This window comes from Pagrus pagrus, assembly GCF_965226575.1.
Source record: "Pagrus pagrus genome assembly, chromosome: 19".
NCBI lineage: Eukaryota > Metazoa > Chordata > Actinopteri > Spariformes > Sparidae > Pagrus > Pagrus pagrus.
In genome coordinates this window covers 25,408,904-25,429,547 of record NC_140203.1, presented here as the reverse complement: position 1 = coordinate 25,429,547, position 20,644 = coordinate 25,408,904, and the positions used below count along the sequence as shown (strand labels likewise).

At 41.3% G+C, this 20,644-nt stretch overlaps 1 protein-coding gene across 2 annotated transcripts in view; it reads left to right on the top strand.

The window, feature by feature from the left end:
• The first annotated feature begins 12,668 nt into the window (after positions 1 to 12,668).
• The window catches only part of slc12a2 (solute carrier family 12 member 2), a 74,167-nt gene continuing 66,191 nt past the window's right edge, over positions 12,669 to 20,644 (top strand). The window contains exon 1 of one of the 2 annotated variants that reach the window (XM_084383536.1): positions 12,669 to 13,717. In XM_084383536.1, coding sequence (XP_084239662.1) covers positions 13,136 to 13,717 — 582 coding nt within the window. In that variant the 5' untranslated portion in view covers positions 12,669 to 13,135. The remainder of the gene's footprint in view (positions 13,718 to 20,644) is intronic. The other variant, XM_084383535.1, reaches the window with a different exon arrangement.

Sequence of the window (20,644 nt, the reverse complement as noted above, 5' to 3'; positions counted from 1 at the left end):
CTCTAATAAGAAAGTAGGTGTGTGTAAACAGTATAGTAAACCACCAGGGCCAAGACCATAAAAGTATATACTATAAAAGGTTGTATGCAAAGCAACTGTTCTGTATGTTGTAAACAGTACAGGTAGTGCAAAGAAATAGAGAATTAGATACTGGATAAATATGCATATGATATATATTGGATTATATACATTACATGCATTTATACATGTCAAATGTATAATACATACAGTAAGCGACTCACGACTCATCTCTGTTCTGGCGCCTCAGTGGTGGAACAAACTCCTAACCAATGTCAGGACAGCAGTCAAACGGCATCTTCCGCAAAAGACTCAAGACTCAATTGTTCAGACTTCACCTCGACCCCGCATAGCATGAGGACAGACAGACATGCAATAGATGTTGCATGTACAGAAAAGAACAACAAAATCAGCAACAGACTACCCAGTTACAGAAGACCGGTTCCAAAAAATACATACAAGTTATAAAAGCCTAACGTTAGCTACGGTACAAAACCAGTGGGTTTATGAAATACTCAGAAATCGAAGAATAAACAACTAAGACTGCTAGACAAGGAGAGAGACACAGTAAACAACAGCTGCCCAGGTGGGCATTACAGGAAGCAGCGTCACGTCGAGGTGTCGTCCAGGTGTCGTTCCTTCAATATGACTGTTGTTCATTTTGAACCAGACCATAGTGCAGCCTTGTCGCAACATAAAATTGAAAATTTAACCAAAAATCTAACTATAAAACATGGAATGTCTGTCTGTCTGTCTGTCTGTTCTGGAGAACTGTTCATCTGACCTACTTCACACTTGGCAGGTTTGTTGCTGAGGACCCAAGGAATTGCAGTCTTGAATTTGGTTCAATTTGGACATGTAGCACATTCAATATTAATAAAACTTGAATAACTGCTCTGTGCAGCAGTGGGGGCATGGCTTCAGGGCTCTGGCTTCATGGCTCTGCAGACTGAAGCTGGGCTCTCACATGATCCCTTCATGATTTCACGGGGGAAGCAGACGTAAACAAAATGGAGATGAGCATGGTGCAACACTTCCTTGATTAGGTTTACAAAACATTGTGGTTTGGCTCAAAATAACTACATTACATACATAACTTCAGTTACATAATGTACATGATGTAATCGTTTTTGACACCTCATGTATGGGGTTGTAATGAGCTGCTTTATGGGTGTTTTCCTGATGAGGACAGCAGATATCTTAAATCTGGTGTCTGTGGCAACATTCTTGTGCTGGCTTATTGACAGAGATGCTGATGCTGATCAGCAATGTTTGGGTTGCCAGAGCTGAAGGGGGAAGCAACCATAGCAATAGAGTGGGCTACAGCAACTACAGGTTGGGGCAGCTGTGGCTCAGGTAGAGCAGTCATCCACCAATCAGAAGGTCGGTAATTCGATTCCTGTCCCCTGCAGTCTACGTGTCCTTAAGATACTGAACCCCAATTTGCATCCGGTGGCTCCTCCATCAGTGTGTGAGTATGTATGAATGGTTATCACTCCTGATGAGCAGGTGGCACTCTCACTGATAAGAATAGACCACCTTTCTGAATGAATTATGGTGCACAGAGTTTTGATTGATGATTAAAAGGTTTATCAGTGCAAGCCTGCTTACATTGAATATCAAACCTGTTTTTTTAATCTAATAATCCACGTCTTGATCAAAACAACTTGAGTGAATATATCAAAGTGTGTTCTCCTTTCTTCAGCTCTCTTTAAAATGTGCCACTTATTTTTTGAATTCCATGCCTCATAGACCTGAGCGTGGTGGTTGCAGTGGTTTCTGGGAATATGAACTGCATCTCTGGTTCAGCTATGTGCTAATAGTCTTACACTGTTCTGAGAGGTCATAGTGACACTTGAGGCTTAAGCTACTCTCCTCCTACCCCCAGATATAGAAAAGCATGCTGACACACTGTACTTTCCCTCATATTTTTGTACACTTTTAGTTCTGCTGTGCTGTTATGTAAGTTATGAAATAGATTTGTATGGTTTAGGTCTGTTAGGATGCTTCACTCGAAAATGAATTCTTGTTACAGTCTAGATGTAATATATCAGTTTCACCTGCACATTTACATACATCTAATTATCCCATTAAAACACCTCAATGCACTATGACATATTATCATATGTACAGTATACTGAAGTATACTGCTTTTTTGCATCTGCTCAGAACCTCTGAGTGTGTATAAAAATATTTTCACCTGCATGCTGTTTGTGATGGCAACCCACTTGTTTTGTGTTTGGCAGTGTAGATACACCAAGGGAGAGGTAAGACTCACTACTTTAATCAGCTATCTCAGAAAGACTGGTGAATTTAATGCCACACTTATTAAAACAACATTTATAATTCTGTATGACAAAGTGCAAGTAAACAAAGAATGATGGCAGTGCATCCTCTTATCCACAAGCATATAGCACCCAACTTGACTAAATGTCAAACAATTTTACCGATAAATACAACCCAACTTAAATAAGTGTCATACTATTCTATAAACACAGCCTAACCGTAATGATTGTAAAACTTACTCATATTAATGTCAAAGCCTTATGCATTTGTTTACACATTGTTAAAAGGTAACTCCACCAAAATCACCTGACACATTTCATCATTGAGAGGACCAAGTTTTCCGCCAGCACCCATGCACAGCAAACTTCTGTTGATCAGAGGACATTACAAACCTTGAGACTGATTTTTCTCCACAGAAAGTACATGCACATATTTCAGTATCTTCCCCACAGTTTGGGCATTCATTTGTGTTACTGCAGCTTAACATTCACAAGAGAATGAGCAGTGTTCAGATGTTGGTAGCAGGCAGAGTTGTACTCAGTGAAAGTCACAGCACCCTGTTAACTGAAAGGCCACAGGTATGGTCAAAACAAACGAGAAACTGATGATACATAAACTCCACCGTGCCATCGTGCAAAGTATGGAAGTTTAGTCATTCATCCAACTGCAGAAATGAAATAAATACTTTCATCTCAAAATATACAATACCTGTTTCAGGGAAGAAAATCGGAAAAACATCACTGTCACAGACACTTGTAGCCCCCAAAAGGCTGCTAAGACTGGGTTGACACTTTGACAGATACCTGGCAGGAATGCTTTTGTCATTTGTGGTGAATAATTTGCAAAAGTAAAATTGTTGGCAAAACGACCACAATGAGACAACAAGACCCTAAAATACCACAAATACATGTAATAAAACAACCCCAAAGAGACTATGAAGAAAGCCACAATGATCTCCAAAAGATCCTGATGACAACAAACGGACACAAAATTACTACAAAGAGACACAAAATGACAACAAAAAGACTCACACAGACTCCGAAGACAAAAATTCATTACAAATAGACACCAAAAAACCACAAACAGATGCTAGACAACTACAGAGACATGCAAAATGATCACAGAGAGATGCAAAACGACCACGGACCCAAAATGATTACAGAGTTAGAGTCATTGTTTTGCATGGAGTTTGGACTGCCTATCTGTCATGACCTGTCAGGTCAGCGTCGTGGTAGAAATACTTTATTACTGTCACATTACATAAAAGTTCAATCAAAAAGAATACACAATATGAGGTGGGTAATGTGTGTATAATGAATTGTCTAAAATTAAATATTTTTAGTGAGTGATAGTAGTGATAATATAATTGAACAGGTCTATTTATACTGTATTTCTGTGTCCTCCTCTTCTGATTGCTTTCCTTTCCTGGATTTGCCTCTTTATCACAAGCAATGTCCCTCCACACTGAGTAAACATAGGTGACTCGTCAACCCACCAACTCGTTGGCACCATCCATGTTTCGTTCACACAATAAAATTCTACACCGCTGTCAGAAATGACAGATAGATGAAATAACCAGTGATTGCAAACTCTATTTGTTTAAACTTTGCTTGAACATACTGGAGACATTCCTTGGACGGGTGGTAATCTAACATGTCTCTGAACACTGATACAGAGGGTCACAAGGCTCAATACCAATACCTTCGGATTGGTATGGATGACACTGCAGGGGTCCCTCTGTAGACCTGTTGATTTAGACGTGGCCACAACAGAAATAACCCAGGGGGTCAAAGCCTGTGGCACACTTCTCATCTTACAGTGAACTGAGAGAGAATGCAGCAGGGAGAGAGCAGGTTGAGAAAGAATTTGGATTCCTCATTCATTTTTGACTAGAGACATGGAAGCCTGCAATTTAAAGCTGCTGATAAAGTGTCTTTTTTGTTCATTTCAACATTCAGTTGATATTTGAGGCAACATTTCAAACCTTACAGTAATGCTGCATATTATTTTGAAAATAATGTTTTTTGATATTTTAACCTTATTGCTGTCCCCCATTGCTGCCATTTTAATAGCTAAAATATTACCAACATTAATACCAATACCAATACCAAAATGTAATTGATGAAACACAAGTCGACTTTTATTTTAAAGTAGGCTACTCACAGGAAATGCATGTGTTCAGTTAGCAACGCTATTACTCATCAAAAATGCGTGTACAGAGGAACACAATGGTCATTTTCAGCATTTGTTGGATGGTTGGATACCTGGCCACCATGTAACACCGGGAACACCAACTAACTAATGGAACTTTAAGTTACATTATGTGTATGACATAACTTTACATAACTTACAATTTACTTTCATTGTTCCACAGTCCACAAACACCAGTCTCCTTGATGAAAGTCCTGTGCTTGTTTGACCCAACCATCCACCCTGTCCTCTTCCTATGCAGACCATAGGGACTTCACGCAGTGATGGCAGAGGGACAGCTACGGCGTCGGCCAAACATTCCAATAGCTTGCCATGGTAGTGGAAAACAAATATCACTAAGCAACATTTAAGTCTTACAACAGCTACTTCTATAACTACCTTCAGACACTTTTTGACGCACTCCCGGGCACGGCGTACCAGGCCTTCTCCCATAGTAAACTGTTGGATTACAATGTCAGGAAGTGTTATAGAATAGATAGAAGTCATAATTGCGCATTTTCTCTTGGACTCCCTAGCTGTAATTTAAACAGTCACTGCTTAAAGTCCCTGTTTTTCATGCTTTATTTCGTCTTCACCTGCCTTCCTCCTTTGCTGTAATAATAATTACTAGAGCCACTAGAGGTCATCTTCTGACAAGAAACATAAATAAGCTGCTTGCAGAATCGACCAATATGGCTGTTTTTCTGATGAGGACGAGCTGATAAGAGGGAGCCTGAGAAGTGATAATATCATTGCTGGTCACTGCTTCACTGTTGTGCATATGACAATACAATATAGAACTTTGATCTAGGGTTGGTAAGATATCCTGCAAGCATTTTCTTTTTATATTTGTAGAAAAATCTCAACAACCCGACAGCATTCAATGAATCAAATAAATAAAAACTCCAGCAGCTGTGGCTGTTGCCCATCCAGTCGTCTTATGCAGCCTATATGAAATGAGTGGACAGGCTACCTGTCTGTCTGCCAATGAATGGCAGAGAAAGTGCAGCCAATTTTCCCAATACTAATCTACTAGCTTGACAGTGGTGAGTACTAACAATAGCCATGTTCATTGTTGATGTTCATGATGGTAATATTTGGTGTTTTCTTACAGTGAGGGAGTTATGAGGAAGTTGGGTATGGTGAACAATGACAACAATATGTGTGCTCAAAGTACACAGCCACTGAGCCTGCTGTTCAGCAGCTTGCTAACTCAGTAGCACAAAGCACAGAGCCTCTGACCCAAAGAACAAGTGAGCAGCAGTGACAGACTGTTGTTCAGCCACTAACCAAGTACCACAAAGCACACAGCCCCTGAGCCCATAAAAGAGCTGCTGTGGCAGCAAAGCACTAACATTAGCATAAAGCATTTGGCCCCAGAGCCAAAGAACAGAGCTTGAGCAGCAGCAACAGCATCCTTCTGCAGCTAATGTTAGCATAAAGCACACATAGACTGAGATAAGTTCATGACGGCTATTTTGCTTGAGTCCAGTTGCCTATGATATAGCACTTAGAAGAGTTTGTTTTGAACGTAGCAAAAACAGCCACAAAAACATTACACAACACACAATCCCAGTTGGCCAGTAGCGAGAGCTGCAAGGCAGTCTGTGGTCAGGCAGTAGCATTCATGTGCTTGGATGAGTGGCTCTGAAGGGAGGAGGTGGGCTTCTTCTGGCTGGATACTTACTAGTTTCTACGATCGTAATAACCCCAGCTTTTAAAAATTCCATTTATGGCATTAGCTGTGTGTCATTGATTGTAAGTTTTATTTTAGCCATAAAATAAAACACAACAGAAATTAATTTATTGATAAAGAAACCATGTGTGCCGAGTGTGACTGCCCACTATGCGGTGATTGACCTCCTCTACCACAGTCACAGTTCATAGATGATGAATCAGGGCTGTGGCTTCACCTGGGCGTCACAGTGTTGTTGGGTGTGACTGTGCTGTAAAAGACAACAGCTTCAAGGTGTTGTGGTGAAAGCTGATAATTTGTTTACAATGAAAACTTCACAAGGTTGCCTTTAAGGGATTCATATCACATCCAGGTCTGTGGAAGAGGAGCTGTCACCCACAGGTTTGTGATGAGCGACTCTTTCTGTGGTTTGCCTTTTGCAAAACATACAAAACACTATTTGATCAAAGGGAAGTCAAAAAACGTTATGTTATTTAATGTATTTTTGCATATAAATATTGATTTCTTCATAAATATTCTTGTTTTGAATTGAAGTATTGGATCAATCATATAGTACAACATTTATTACATGAAAATAAAAACATTACTTTAGAGGGGTATAAATGGTACGTCTGGTGAAATTCTGTATTGTTTGATAGTCAACAATCTAATATGCAGAGCCAAACCAAGTCAGAAACTATTGAAACGTAGATGATGGATTATTAATTTGAATTGTTTTGTTATCATGGGAATTATTGAAGATAAGAAAAATAAAGACACCAGCCTAAGAGAGTTCTACTTTCAGTAGTTATTCATTCAAAAAGTTTGATCAAACGACTAGGAAAGGCCTTTATCACAACAGTACATGTCTAGCATGATATCTCCCCTGGACATTCGATCAACGATCAATTTTGGCACAATAACAGTTCAAACAGAAGAGATTTATTTTTTGAATTCATAAAAATGTATTGCGTTGTGTACATCGAATGAGAAATAACAGTTCTTGGAGATTAGGCCCCACCTTGAAGTCCATTTTATTTTAAGAGGGAGGGTGAAGCCGTGAGGAGTATAGTAGTGGTGAGCTCAAACTGGGCTCTGGATATGATGAATTTGAGGTGAATGGGGTGGAGGAGGGTTGCAACGATTAACTGAAAGAGTAAATATCCCTGGTCAGCTGACAGTTAGAGAGAGAGAGAGAGAGAGAGAGAACGTTGAATGAATGAACATTGAGATATTCTTCCTGAACTATACCTAACTATAGAACTAGTTTCACACCCCGAATGGTACAACAAACCTACTATTGACCTCTATATTGGTAGTGGGTCCTGCCAAAACTAACTTTTGCAGAAGAACAACCAACTCAGTATAACAATTGGTCTCTGTGTTAACTGTTTTGTAAAAGCACGGATGTCCTGGCCACCACCTGGAACCTGTCCATCCTGGTTGAAGATGTGTAAATCACATGAGCCGTGAGAAGCTGGTGGTGATGTTTTTCATCTTCATCAAGGAAGATGGAAACGTACATTCTCAACAGACCACTCAACACTTTGTAAATCATTTTGGAAATATGAAAAAAGTTCTCTATTCTGAGTTTGTGATGGATAAATACATTTATCTTTATGATAAATAAAATACATTGAAAGATTAAAAAAGAAAGGTGTTGGTCAAATTAGAGTCCAAGTCAAATATGAAGTGATTAATTAAAGTGGAAATGCACTGTTTTATGTTACAGTGTAGAGGCAGCAACAGTACAGGACTGAGTGTGTGTCACAGTAATGATCTGCTGCAGAGAGCAGCATTAACTGGATTAGCAGCCCTACTGGCTAATGAGCAAGAGAAACCATCTGGGGGGTCTGACCTTCCATGTTGCTGTGAAAAGATACAGCAGAGCCTGTCACAGTGTGATTATCAGCATGGCACCCTGCTGCAGTACAGGCAGCCAGCAAGACCAATAGAGGAAACTTTAGACCTGATGGAAGATGTCATGGAGTAGCATGAGCTCCATTTCAGTGTTCTATTTGTCTGCTATTTTACACACACACAAATACATATATGTACATATTTATGCATACATATTTATGTATATATATATATATGTATCATACACTGCCCGGCCCCAAAAAAATTCACACACTTTAATATTTCGTTGGACGACCTTCAGCTTTAATTATGGCACGCATTCACCATGGCATCATTTTGACAACTTATGCAATGCCACAACATTTATTTCCATCCAGAGTTGCATTACTTTTTCGCCAAGATCTTGTATTGATGACGGGAGAGTCGGGCCGCTGCGTAAAGTCTTCTCCAGCACATCCCAAAGATTCTCAGTGGGGTTCAGGTCTGGACTCATGGACTTCATCCATGTGTGAAAATGATGTCTCATGCTCCCTGAACCACTCTTTCACAGTTTGAGCCTGATGAATCGTGGCATTGTCATCTTGGAATATGCCTGCGCCATCAGGGAAGAAAAAATCCATTGATGGAAACACCTGGTCATTCAGTATATTCTGGTCGTCAGCTGACCTCGTGTTTTTGGCACATAACGTTGCTGAACCTAGACCTGACCAACTGAATCAACCCCAGATCATAACACTGCTGAAGCCCTCCACAGGCTTGTATGGGAGGCACTAGGCATTTTTTCTGACCACATCTCTTCTCCGAGGATGATGGATCACCACTATCCATCGGGTTTTAATAATGTGTTTTAGAAACCCAGTTTTAGTAGTTTTAGCATCTCCTTAGTTGTTCTCTTTGCTTGATGCAGGCCAATAATTTGACCCTTCTGAAACAGAGTAACATCTTTTCCATGACCACAGGATATGTCATCAGATATGGTTGTTTAAGAAAACAGAAGCTACTCACTGCATCAGTTAGGGTTAGATATCTTGTTGTAGTAGTAATGTAGAAACATAAATTAGAGCTTTAGTTGTATTTTTCACAACATTTACTGAAAACTACTCAGCCGTCTGTTTCATCTGAAACACATTTGTAACACCTCATCTCAATGGTTATTCAGTTTCACTCAATTGTCCACACCCACCTCTAATGGGCCAGGCTGTTTGTGGGTAATTAATGTAATGGTACCATTATTCATGAGTCCCTACACTGATTGGCTGGCAGCACCTTTGACCCCCTCTCCTGCCTTTGACCGAAACAATAGCTGCTCAGCCAGAAAAAAAGACACTTGTCAGTATATAAACAAACCTGGTTAAGAATTATTTACACACTAAATAACATTGTGTTCTCCAACTGTAATGCCATGTGGAGGGGGACTTTTGATAGCATTTCAGCTAACATTTCAAATTTGGCATTTATCACTATCACTAACACTATCTTCACATGGACAAATGAAGTTTTTTAATGCCAAACGAAAAGGTCAATGTAAATTTAATCTCTGTGTTTCCATGCAGACAGGGCTGGATTATTAACCAGTTAAAGCAGGCAGCTGCCTGGAGGCCCCAGACCCCCTGGAGCCCCAAAAGCCCTACGCTCAATGTTAACTGATTTAGTGGTAAAAGCACTAACATGGAATGTCAATCAACATGAGGCTTAACTTGATGTCGAGGTCTTTCTTGTGGAGGGGTCATGTGAATATCTAACTGTAAAAACTAAATCATTGCAATTTACTGTTCTCATATCATTAATATTTGTTCAAAATATGTTGTTTAATCAAATTAGCAGAAATCAAACAAAAAACTTGGGGTGGCACTGGTTAGTGCCTGGGTGTCTGTATGCACTGTTCCTGGTGGGGACATTGAGTAGGCTGGATACATTCACAATGTACAGAGAGTGGGGTCAGTTTTTTGGGACAGCCAAAATGCCTTGGTCAACCTCAGTGGTCTCACCGTGGACAGGGGACACAATAATTGAGAAAAATATAGTCGGGCCAGTCCATGTAGTGCTGTATAGGTGATAAAAAGGAGTGTAAATCAATTCTGCATTCTATAGTTTACCAATGTAGACGTGTGACTTACATTGTGTATTAGTTAAAAGCCTCGCAGCTGCATTTTGGACCAGCCTGAATGAGAGTGACTCAGGGTGGTGAACAGTGAATTACAATAGTCAAGATGGGAGGAGAAAAACACATGAATGATTTTTTTGAAAGTAAAGATTTTGTTGTGTTTCTTAGTTGGAAGGAACAAGATTTGACCACTTTTTTATGTGCCACTCAAGCTTCATATGTTGGTCAAAGAAAACTCTTGCAGTCCTTGACAGTGGCAGTCTTGCAGTGTAGAGAGGTTCATCTTGACATGAGCAGTCCAAACCATGCTAAGCTCAGGGTAGCATGAAGAATCACTTGGAATCTGGGTGTAATAATCCTGCTCTGAAAAACATGTTGTTTTGGTCTGTTATCCACAGTGGCTGACTTTATTCAGTTTATTTTTTGGGTGTTTTTTTGTTTTTCCATAAAAATAATGTTAATGTTTTTTTTAACTACTTTAACCTACTATAGGTCACATTTATAATAACAGGTGTAAATGGGGTGTATATTTTCCCACTGTTCCTGAGAAACAGGCAGTGGTTTGGTTTGTATTTCAGTAGCTGTTATACTGCGATCATATTGTCATGTTTGTGTGTATATGTTGTCTGATATAAGTACCTGTACTTGACTCAACACACTCCTTGTGTCCTTTGTCAATGTTTGCAATAACAATGAATATATGTGACATCATAACTTATATGTTGACACAACAGTTGTGAGTCACAAATATTCACTGGGCATGACCAGCTGTGTAAACCAGTCCACACTGTTTAAAGAGCAACATGCTGTTTACATTTTCTTGAATGTAAAGTTCACAGATGACAAAATACTTCTCTATAGTTATTTTGCCAGTAGCATGCTTTAACAAAAGCTAACATAAACCAAAAGTAAACTTTCTGAGTTTGGATTAAAGCTGTAAATCTGAGCCTTAAAGTTGGTCCTTGGCCCAGACATGCTGTTACCATCTATGAGCTGCTCTCAGCTCAGCTTTCACCCTCAACCTTTGCTAAATGAGATTTCTGTAAGATAATGATGGGGTTGTAAGAGGATTCAGGTCCTTTGTATGTACAAAAGCTGTAAAACATTATCATTTATTTCAGACGCCTTTGTTACAGGGCCAATGTGTTCCGTGTGAATCACATCACTGAGCTATCCCTGGTCTAACTTAATTTGCCACCAAAACTGCCAGACCTGATTACTGTGATTCAATTTCTGGGGACAAAGATCAATATGTTACTGTACTATCAGATAGCCAACACTAGTCCGAAAGGTTCATTAAAGCGACCTGATGCATCTGGCTTTTAGGTATTTCTGCTCACTCTTTGCTCTGTGATGGAAACCATGTATGGTATCAATTAAATTTAGACTCCGTTTTGAGTGACACATCTTGCAATACCAGACTGATTATGGAGAATTAAGTTATACTGAGATAAGCTAGCTGGCCCAAAGCATAAACAAACTACAGTACACTATATGGCCAACATTTATCTAGAACAGTGTGTTCTTGGGGAGAACTGTCGCATATGTGAAAAAGTTGTATAAAGCCTTTGTGGCACCAGAAGGAGCTGTGAAGTCTCATAAATTGCCTCTTAAAAAAAGATAAATTGTCCCTTCACTTAGATTTTGCTGATAATACTGAATTGTTTTTACTAAAATTTTGAATGCAAAACTTATAACTCACTTGCCTCACCCCAGAGTACCATACAATTACAAAGCCTGTTGCATTCCACCTCATTGCCCCACCGTCCTCACCTGAAAGAAGTCTTTCAGACAGAGGTGTGAATCAGACTTGCTCTGCTCCACGGATGCTTGATGGGATTGGGATCGGAGGAATTTATGGTCCAGGAGTCCTGGTCACATTCCTTGGGCAATTTTTGTGGTCCAGCCGGGCACACTGTCCTGATGAGGGTGGGCAACACTTCTATTGGGGAGTGTCATCACCAAGAGGGAATGAAGCTGGTCTGGAACTGTGTTTATGTGAATGTAATGTGAATGTTAATCACTTCACCTGTCAGTCCTTTTAATGTTCGGTGTATGCACAGGGGCCTCAAGAGGAAACAGGTGTGAGGAATAAATCAAACTCTGTTTTGGGCCCCAAAAGGCTGGGGCCAGCCCAGCTACAATACACTTCTACAAGGTAAGTGATAACTCACTCACAAACTACATTCTGTCAGTGAAGGCACCATGGTCCTGACTGTTAGACCCCACAGCATGGTAGCAAACATCCTAAAGCTTGTCCCAGCCTACCCACGTGAATACAGGAAGCTTCCAGACAGACAGACAAACAGACATACATACAGCCAGCAGCGCACACAAAAAGATTATTGGTTAGTCTGTTGGTGCAGTTTCACCCCCGCCCCTCCTCGTCCTCATCTCTTCCTCCCCATAGGAGCCTAATAACGTCACGCCTACTGTTTGGGTATTGGATGTGTTCTCGCGACATTTCTCTCCCTCTCAAAAAAAGAGACGGGATCGATACACATCTCGCGAGGTCCCCCCTCAGAGAGAGCCCACCCTTCAGTGATGCCGACTGCAGTGTGTATAATAGCAGCGAGGGAAGCTCTGAGAGTCTAGGAGGAGCTGCGGCAAGGTCGAAAACAGCGTAGCATCCTACCCTGAACACCAGAAAGAGCCGAGGCGGACGGGAGTGAGTCTGGTGGTGAGCGAGCGAAGGTGACCGGGGGGAATTTTGGATTTACTGCCGCGGAAGAAGAAGGAGGAGAGTGGCTGAAAGTTTCCAGCCTGTAGCCTCATGTTCGGAGGCGGCTAACGAGCTATCATTCACCACTACCTCTCTCCTCACGTCTGCCTAGCACCTTTTTCTGGCCAGGCAGAGCAGCCTCCTTATTAACTGAAGCTAGTTTTGCGTTTGTCACGGGGCACCTCCCGGGCTTTTCACACTTCGTCCACTTAGTTTTGCGAGCCATCGCGTGGCTTTATTTCATCACACGTTTTCACGTTGATCTGTCTCTTTTTGTGCCATGTCAGCGCCATCCTCCGCGCCTTCCGCTTCGGCAGAGAGCGTCGCGACGGAAAATGATTTCCTAGCCCCGGATCCGGGACTGAGGCCGCCCGGTCCGACGCCCAGCCAGAGCCGCTTCCAGGTGGACCTTGTGGCTGAGGCAGCGGGCGCCACCGAAAATAAGTCTCCCAGCTCCGATGCCTCAACCACTGTCCCATCCAGCGATAAGGCAACTCCCACCGCTCCTCCAGATGGCCCGGGTGCTGATCCAGGGGTCGGCGGAGAGGAAGCCAAAGGCCGGTTTCGAGTGAACTTCGCGGATCCGAGCGAAGCGGGGAGCGCGGCCTCTCCAGAGGGAGCGCAGGCTGAGGGGCTGCAGAACGGCGACACGGTGATGAGCGAGACCAGCTTGCATTCATCCACAGGAGGCCAGCATCACTATCACTATGACACCCACACTAACACCTATTACCTGAGGACTTTTGGCCACAACACCATCGATGCCGTACCCAACATCGATTTCTACCGGCAGACAGCAGCACCGCTGGGGGAGAAACTCATCAGACCCACCCTGTCGGAGCTGCACGACGAGCTGGACAAGGTAAGCCGCCACACATGGCTGTGATAACTCATACAGGCATGACGCTGCTGTGGGTTTACCGCTCACACTGTCCCACTAGACATCATCTTATAACTTCAATAAGTCTCGGTAATAGCAAAGAATGCACAGCATGTCTGACGATCAAGTGCTCACATCCATGAAACACTACAGACCTTACCATCTCATTCCAGGTCATGTGTTGTACATTAGCAGTGTGCACATGTGCAGACAGAAACAACATGTGCTTTCCTTGCTCATTCTCGGTCACAGCAAGCCTGCACCACTGCTTTGTTATTGTCTTAGCATTAACAGGTTTAAGACTCCGTACAGAAGCTGTCTGACAGAGTAGAGTTGGTGTTTAATCAAAATGTGTAGAGCTGAGTGCAGGTGTGCAGCTGTCCTTTATGGTCCTTTTATTTACACTATGAACAATAACATGGCAGTTTGAGGTAGTTATAGCTGGTCAGGTGATTCTCCTGTGAATGGCACAGACTCAAAGCCTTTTTTTTTGTTTTAAGGAGCTATTTTACAGGGTGCAGTGAAACTATATGACTTGTCATGTTAAAACAGGGGGGGATCATCCCTGAAGTGTCTGAATTATCACTGTATGTTGTAGCAGCACGCTCTGATAACACTGTGTTCGTGTTCCTGGAACATCAGGTCCGGGACGGTCATTGTAACGGACCAAGGGTGTTTTTGTAATGTAATAGCAAGTCTTGTTCCGATCAAGACTTCAGTGAACTTTCCTTGGAAAAAAACAGCATCCCTCCTAATGAGTGAGAGCCATGAAGCATCCGCTATTTGTGTAATTATGTCATTTAGAGCAAAAAATGTTGTCACTCTCCAGGATGTTTGGTGGGTCAGGATCTCAATCACAACACATTATAACTGCATCCATATGATTATAAACAGGTTATGGATACATCTTTTAGATCAACAGGTAGTCACCGGGTGAAACATGTAAAAAAAAAAAAAAAAACACAGATCTCAATGTCATGATGCAAACCATCACACCTCTTTTTGTTCTGTAACGCCAGCATGCTGTATGAAATGACACACGGGAGCGGCTTTATGCCGGTGCTGCTTGGTTCAGTGTGAACAAACAAAGGCGACGTAAAGGCGAGCCTTCGTTGCAGCGATAATGTTGAATCTCACAGAATCTCTACAGCCTTTACTTATTTATGTATTATGATATGGTTGTATATTATTTCTAGCCTACACAAATCAAATCAAATCAAATCAAATTTTATTTGTATAGCCCAAATTCACAAATCACAGTTTGCCTCAGAGGGCTTTACAATCTGTACAGAGACGACACCCTCTGTCCTTCGACCCTCGATTCGAGTGAGGAAAAACTTGCCCCCAAAAAAAGGCCCTTTTAACAGGGAAAAAAATGCGGAAGAAACCTCAGGAAGAGCCACAGAGGAGGGATCCCTCTCCCAGGACGGACAGACGTGCAATAGATGTCGCATGTACAGAGCAGATCAACGAGATCACAATGTATTCAATTATAAGCGATGGTTGACAGGAGTGAAAGTACATAAAGATGTATTACAGCAATAATAATGAAATGCACATGGAAATGTGATTACTAGTGATAACAGTAGTAGTGATTAATGGTAAGGATAGTATGTAGTAATGCATTACAATAATAGTAGTGTAATGTATGTAACAGATGTGACTAATATTAGCGACAGTAGTGGTGGTCAAATAACGTTATACTAAAGTAATTGTTTCAACCATTCATAAAAAGTTTTACAACAAAATGTCTGTATAGCAATGAGTTGTGGGTAATTAAATCATTGAAGTCCGGTGAAGTCCGCACCCCAAGTGGACTCTCTGGAAGTCTGCAGAGAGTCCTCACGAGGGCCCTTGTGGGCTGGATGAATTGTGGGTTTGGACAGCCCTCAGCATTTGTGGACTTCCCGTGAACGCTCCTGCGAGGTCTGCAAGTCTGCAAGACCGCTAAAGTCCCGTTATTTGGATGCAGCCTAAACTAACACTGACCAAATACGGCAAATGTGTGCCTGGATGTTACCATACTGATGGTGTAAGTAGCTTCTTATGTCTCGTACTCTACCAAGGGGCCTCATGCAAACACTTACAGAGAAATAATAATTGTGAAATTGACCAAAAGTATGTGAATGCATTTGTCCACATACTTCTGGCCAAACAGTGTAAGTGGTTACATTGCAAAAACACACACATATGACTTTTTTCATCTTCCCTGTCAGCTGCTCAGTGACTTGAGCTGTTTTGGCATTGATGAGCTTCAGTCATGTCCCGCCATGCAAGTGTCCCCTTCAGGCATGCTCAACAGCAACCGACTACACTGATTAGTTTCTCCGCTGTGGATGTTAGATTCAGTGAGCTCAACTGCTGTGTTTGATTGGAAGGACTCTCGGGTCACAGCTGCATGTGACTGATGATGGCTCTTGCAGATGATTAAAAAGAGTCACTTCTGCTGAAGCGCAGTAAAATGGACTTTATCTCTCTCTCACACACACATGCATACATACTGTACATACATACAAACACATCGGTTACAACGTTTACTTAATGCTTTGAACTTGGTCTCTAAACCTTTTTAGTTGCCATTTACAACTTGTTGCTTGAGTAGTAAAGTAGTACATTTATTCAGTTTTTTTCATTGATACTAGGTTGAAGAATTGTAACATGATCCCTCGTAACTTTTCTTGTTTCATGGTCATGTCTGTCCTGAGAAAACTAGGGCCATCCTGAATAGGGTTGCACAATATATTGTTTCACCATCGACATTGCAATATTTGTGCGCAATACCCACTTCATTGGATTCCTTTTTCTATTATCTATTTGATTTGCTTTGTCATTTAGCTTCTCCTTTGAGCCTTCCCGTGACACTTTGGTCCTTGAGCTGGTAAAATGAGGTAAAACAATGCAAATTAGCTGATGTAACAAGCTATCTGATTGGTTATTGTCATCTGCAGACGTATGTCATGCCTAGCTGTGCATTTGCACGAAAGACTTCCGCCGACTGAGCTGGCTAACTTCTGGTTTAGCGTGTTGCTAACTAGAATGGGGATTAAATAATTTAACCGTGCGGCTCTTCTAGACTTTCCAAATGTTATTGGACTCATCATTTTTTTCAGGCAACCAATCACATTGACCGATTGTCGGGACTCGTTACCTGTTGCCCTGAAAATCCAGAAAAGATAAAGCCTTGTTGGCTGTGTATGTTGATCCATGTCAGTTTTTACTCACAGCCATGGTCTATTCCATCTCCACCTCCAAAGTCTATGAAAGTCAACCTGACAAGCGAGCGAGTGTGTGAACAGTCGCAGGCACACATAGGAAGGGTCAAGCTCACCTTCGTCACAGCCCCATGCATGTGCCTGGTTTTTAGATGCGCAGGGTTTTAACACTACTTCAACACCATAGAGGAACTCTATTTCTGGCTCTTTATCAGGCCTTTGCTTTGTTGTTGGTGCAGTCGACACAATGTTGAAGCTTGAAAGCAGCCCTAGGGAAAATGTTATTTTTGTGGACAGGCCGCAGGGTTATTGAAACACACATGTTCCTTAATAAAATGAGAAGACTGCATTTTAGTGTGTCTTCCGCTTTCATCCAGGCAAGAAGCGTGCATTTGTTTTATACTTTTCTCACTGAAGACCTGAGTTCAAGGCTGCTGCTCTATTCTGGTCAAGGTTAAATTTTGAAAGACTTGAGAGTGACTGTAAGCAGTGTTAGCCTGGCTAATACATCATTGTCCTGATGAATTTGCACGGGTTACTCACTCTGGAATAGAGAGCTATTCCAAAGTCTGTACTATAAACACTGAGGCTATGAATAGAAGACATTCATGAAATGCAGTACATAATCTGTGGCAGCCCTTATACTGTATACTTTATACCCTCAAGTGCTTTGTCTAAATTAGAAATACAATTCTTTTATGCGGCACAAGCAGATGATTATAAATAATTTGCCAACAAATCTGGACAACAGCATGAATCAGTGGAGCATTGCTGATATAGCTGCTTGACTGCCAAAGAAATGTTGAGCTTAATTTCAGGAAAGATTGTAACTAACATTGGATGTTTTTAGGCAGATACCAATATTTAAAGACATTTCTGCATTAAAGATTACTAGACCTTTTGTTATAAATATTGTTGAGTTGTACTCCCACAATGTTCAAACCCAGAACATTGCATTATTTATAACAACAAATGTGTAATATTACTCAGGGTAATGATGTGACCTGTCAATATAACTTCCAGGAGAGAGTCAGGAAGGGAGCTGACAAACGAGACAAAATGTAACATGAATATAACTTTAAAACATTACCTTGATGGTGAACATTTCTGTCTGAGTCATGTTAATTGACCTTCATTGCAAAGTGGTTGTTTAGCAATGAAGAAAACAACTCCCATGATACCACACTACTTATATCTTCTGTTTTTGATTGGGAGACCCCAATTGGCAGAAATTACACACTAAATGCCTGATAAATGCCTAATAAGGCAAAAAAAAATCTAATTTTATTGTAACATTTCGATAGTATGATGATTTAGGTACACGTCTCTGAATCACTAAAATGTAAAAGGATGCTGTAAACTCACTATTGACATATTGAGAGGACGCAACCTATTTCTTACCTATTTTAATGTAAACCTGGAAATAATCTGAAAGTGTGAGGTTTCACAAAGTAAATGAAAGTGTCAGAAGCCAAATCCTTAGTCTAAATAAAGGACTCTTTCTCAGTGTCAAATCCAGACCAGACTAAAGGTTTCTAAGGGCTCATGGAACTCTAAAATGCTGTGCACAAACCAGATCAGTTGTATCCAAAGCACGATCAGGCAGGGCCGAATATCAATACTTTCAGCGTAGTTCCCTGCAAGGTAGAAAAGCAACTTCATCACTGATGCAGAAGTTGCAAATCACAGAACACAAGACTCCAATCATCAAAAGTCCTGTCAAAAGAGCCTGTGTTGTAGTGGTTTCAGACGATGAGTAGCAGTTTCTAAACGACTTCTCAGGAGGGGAAACAAGACCAAATGCTGAGGGTGGGCTAAGAAATACTATTGTGAAATTGTGACATTCTTTCAAAGATTCAACTTTTCATGCAAACTATTAAAGGAGAAATTTGCCATGTTTTATGTGGATATCCCAATCAGTGTTGATGGTAAATGCAGTTAATTGCGACAATAAAATCCCCAGTGTGTGGTGTCTTGAAAGAAAAAGTTGGGTTATTAGAGTTTTCCTGCCTGCACAGCCTGCCTACATGTACCAGGATGCATTGCATGCAACCTCCTGAAGCTCCGCCCCCTAATACTTCATAACCCTGCCCAGCACCTGAAGGTGGCCATTTCAAATGGGGCGGTGTGCAAAAAGGCATCTGAAATAAGTACTATGTCATTGCCAGTAAAGAGGTAGAAGAGAGATAATGTGACGAGAACATCGTAGTTTTCATTGTTACAATACTAGTGTTGTATAATACACAGCTTATTTAGTATCCTTTAGATCTTAGTCCTGTGAGAAAAATATGAATTCATAACATTGTTCACAATAAACACTGTGAAGCGATGTTGTAAAACTTTGAATGAATGCAACAAAAACAATAATATGGAAGATGGCTGAGTGGATCGATGACCCGCACTCGTCACAGCCTGTCACTTCAGGTCATATTTCAAGCAACGCTAAACGAAACAAGGAGAAATGTGCATGAATGTCAGATCACAACCTGACCGCTGTGTGTATTATCTTAATAATGGTATTAATAATGATTTAGAATAACAATCAAAAGAACGGGACTCAACGTGTAGCTCGCTAACGTCACTATACAGCTGCGAGTATGAGGAATATTATATGCCAGGTTTATTGCCTGTGGTATGTCTGCTGAGAAGACATTTCCAGTGCCTCATAGAAATATATAATATTTAAAAAATCTGCATTGTATAAACAAAGGAAATTCATTAAAGCAGGTTATTTGGTGGTTTCAAAGTCCCTATGAAGCTGAGAAGTCCCTATGAAGCTGAGGCGAATTATTCTGTTAGCGCTCAGAGGCTGCTGGTGTGAGTCTGTTAGCTGTCTGTAATTCTTCGGTTACAGTTTTCATCAGGTCGGTTTCTCTCCTGTCCTCCTCTGGAGCAGGTTTGCTGGTCAGAGAGATGGCCTGCTGCAGGTTTACCACCAGGTTGGACACACTGTCACCTGTTGGAGCTGCAGCCCTGTGCGCTCTTGGAGATGCTGAACACTGTAAAAAGTCTCCCCCTCTATGATCTGCTCTGCCCTCATGTGAAAATGAGGCTTTCGCTGTTGAACACATGGCTAATGTGCATACAAGCAAAACAGGAAAGAACTTTAAAGTTTGAGTGCCAGCTGACATGCCCCATGTATTGTTCTGTCTATCACGCCCGCTGGATACCCAGAGGTAGAGACTAGAAATCCAAACTGAAGTGGCCTGTAGTTCTTCCGAGAACCAGTGACGTCGCTGGTTCTCGGAAGTAAGCCAGATTTTACGGGGCCCCCCAGCGACACAGAAAACATTGAGGTGAAAATTGGTGAAGTTACCCTTTAAGCTGATATTATAACTTTGTAATGATAAAATGGTAACTGTTACGGTGAAGTTTTTTCAACTTTAGTCAAACAAGGCAAAAAAAATGAGCCTACAGAAATGATACTGACATCGATCCTCTTAAATTTCTCCAAATCTCTGCGTATTCCTTTAAAGTAAGTCTGTTTTTCTTTGTGCATTTTTACAGTCAATGGGTCGACCATTGGAGCTGGTGCTCATACTTAAGTGTTATTTCTCTTGCAACTTGTGAAAGTTTTGCACATTCATTCGTCATGTTTATGTCCTGCTGTGGGTTAGGTGCAGAATGGTGTTTATTGCAAAAGTCCTGTGACATTGCTATGTAACTTCCTCTTGGCCCAGCTTCGTTCCATCGCTAG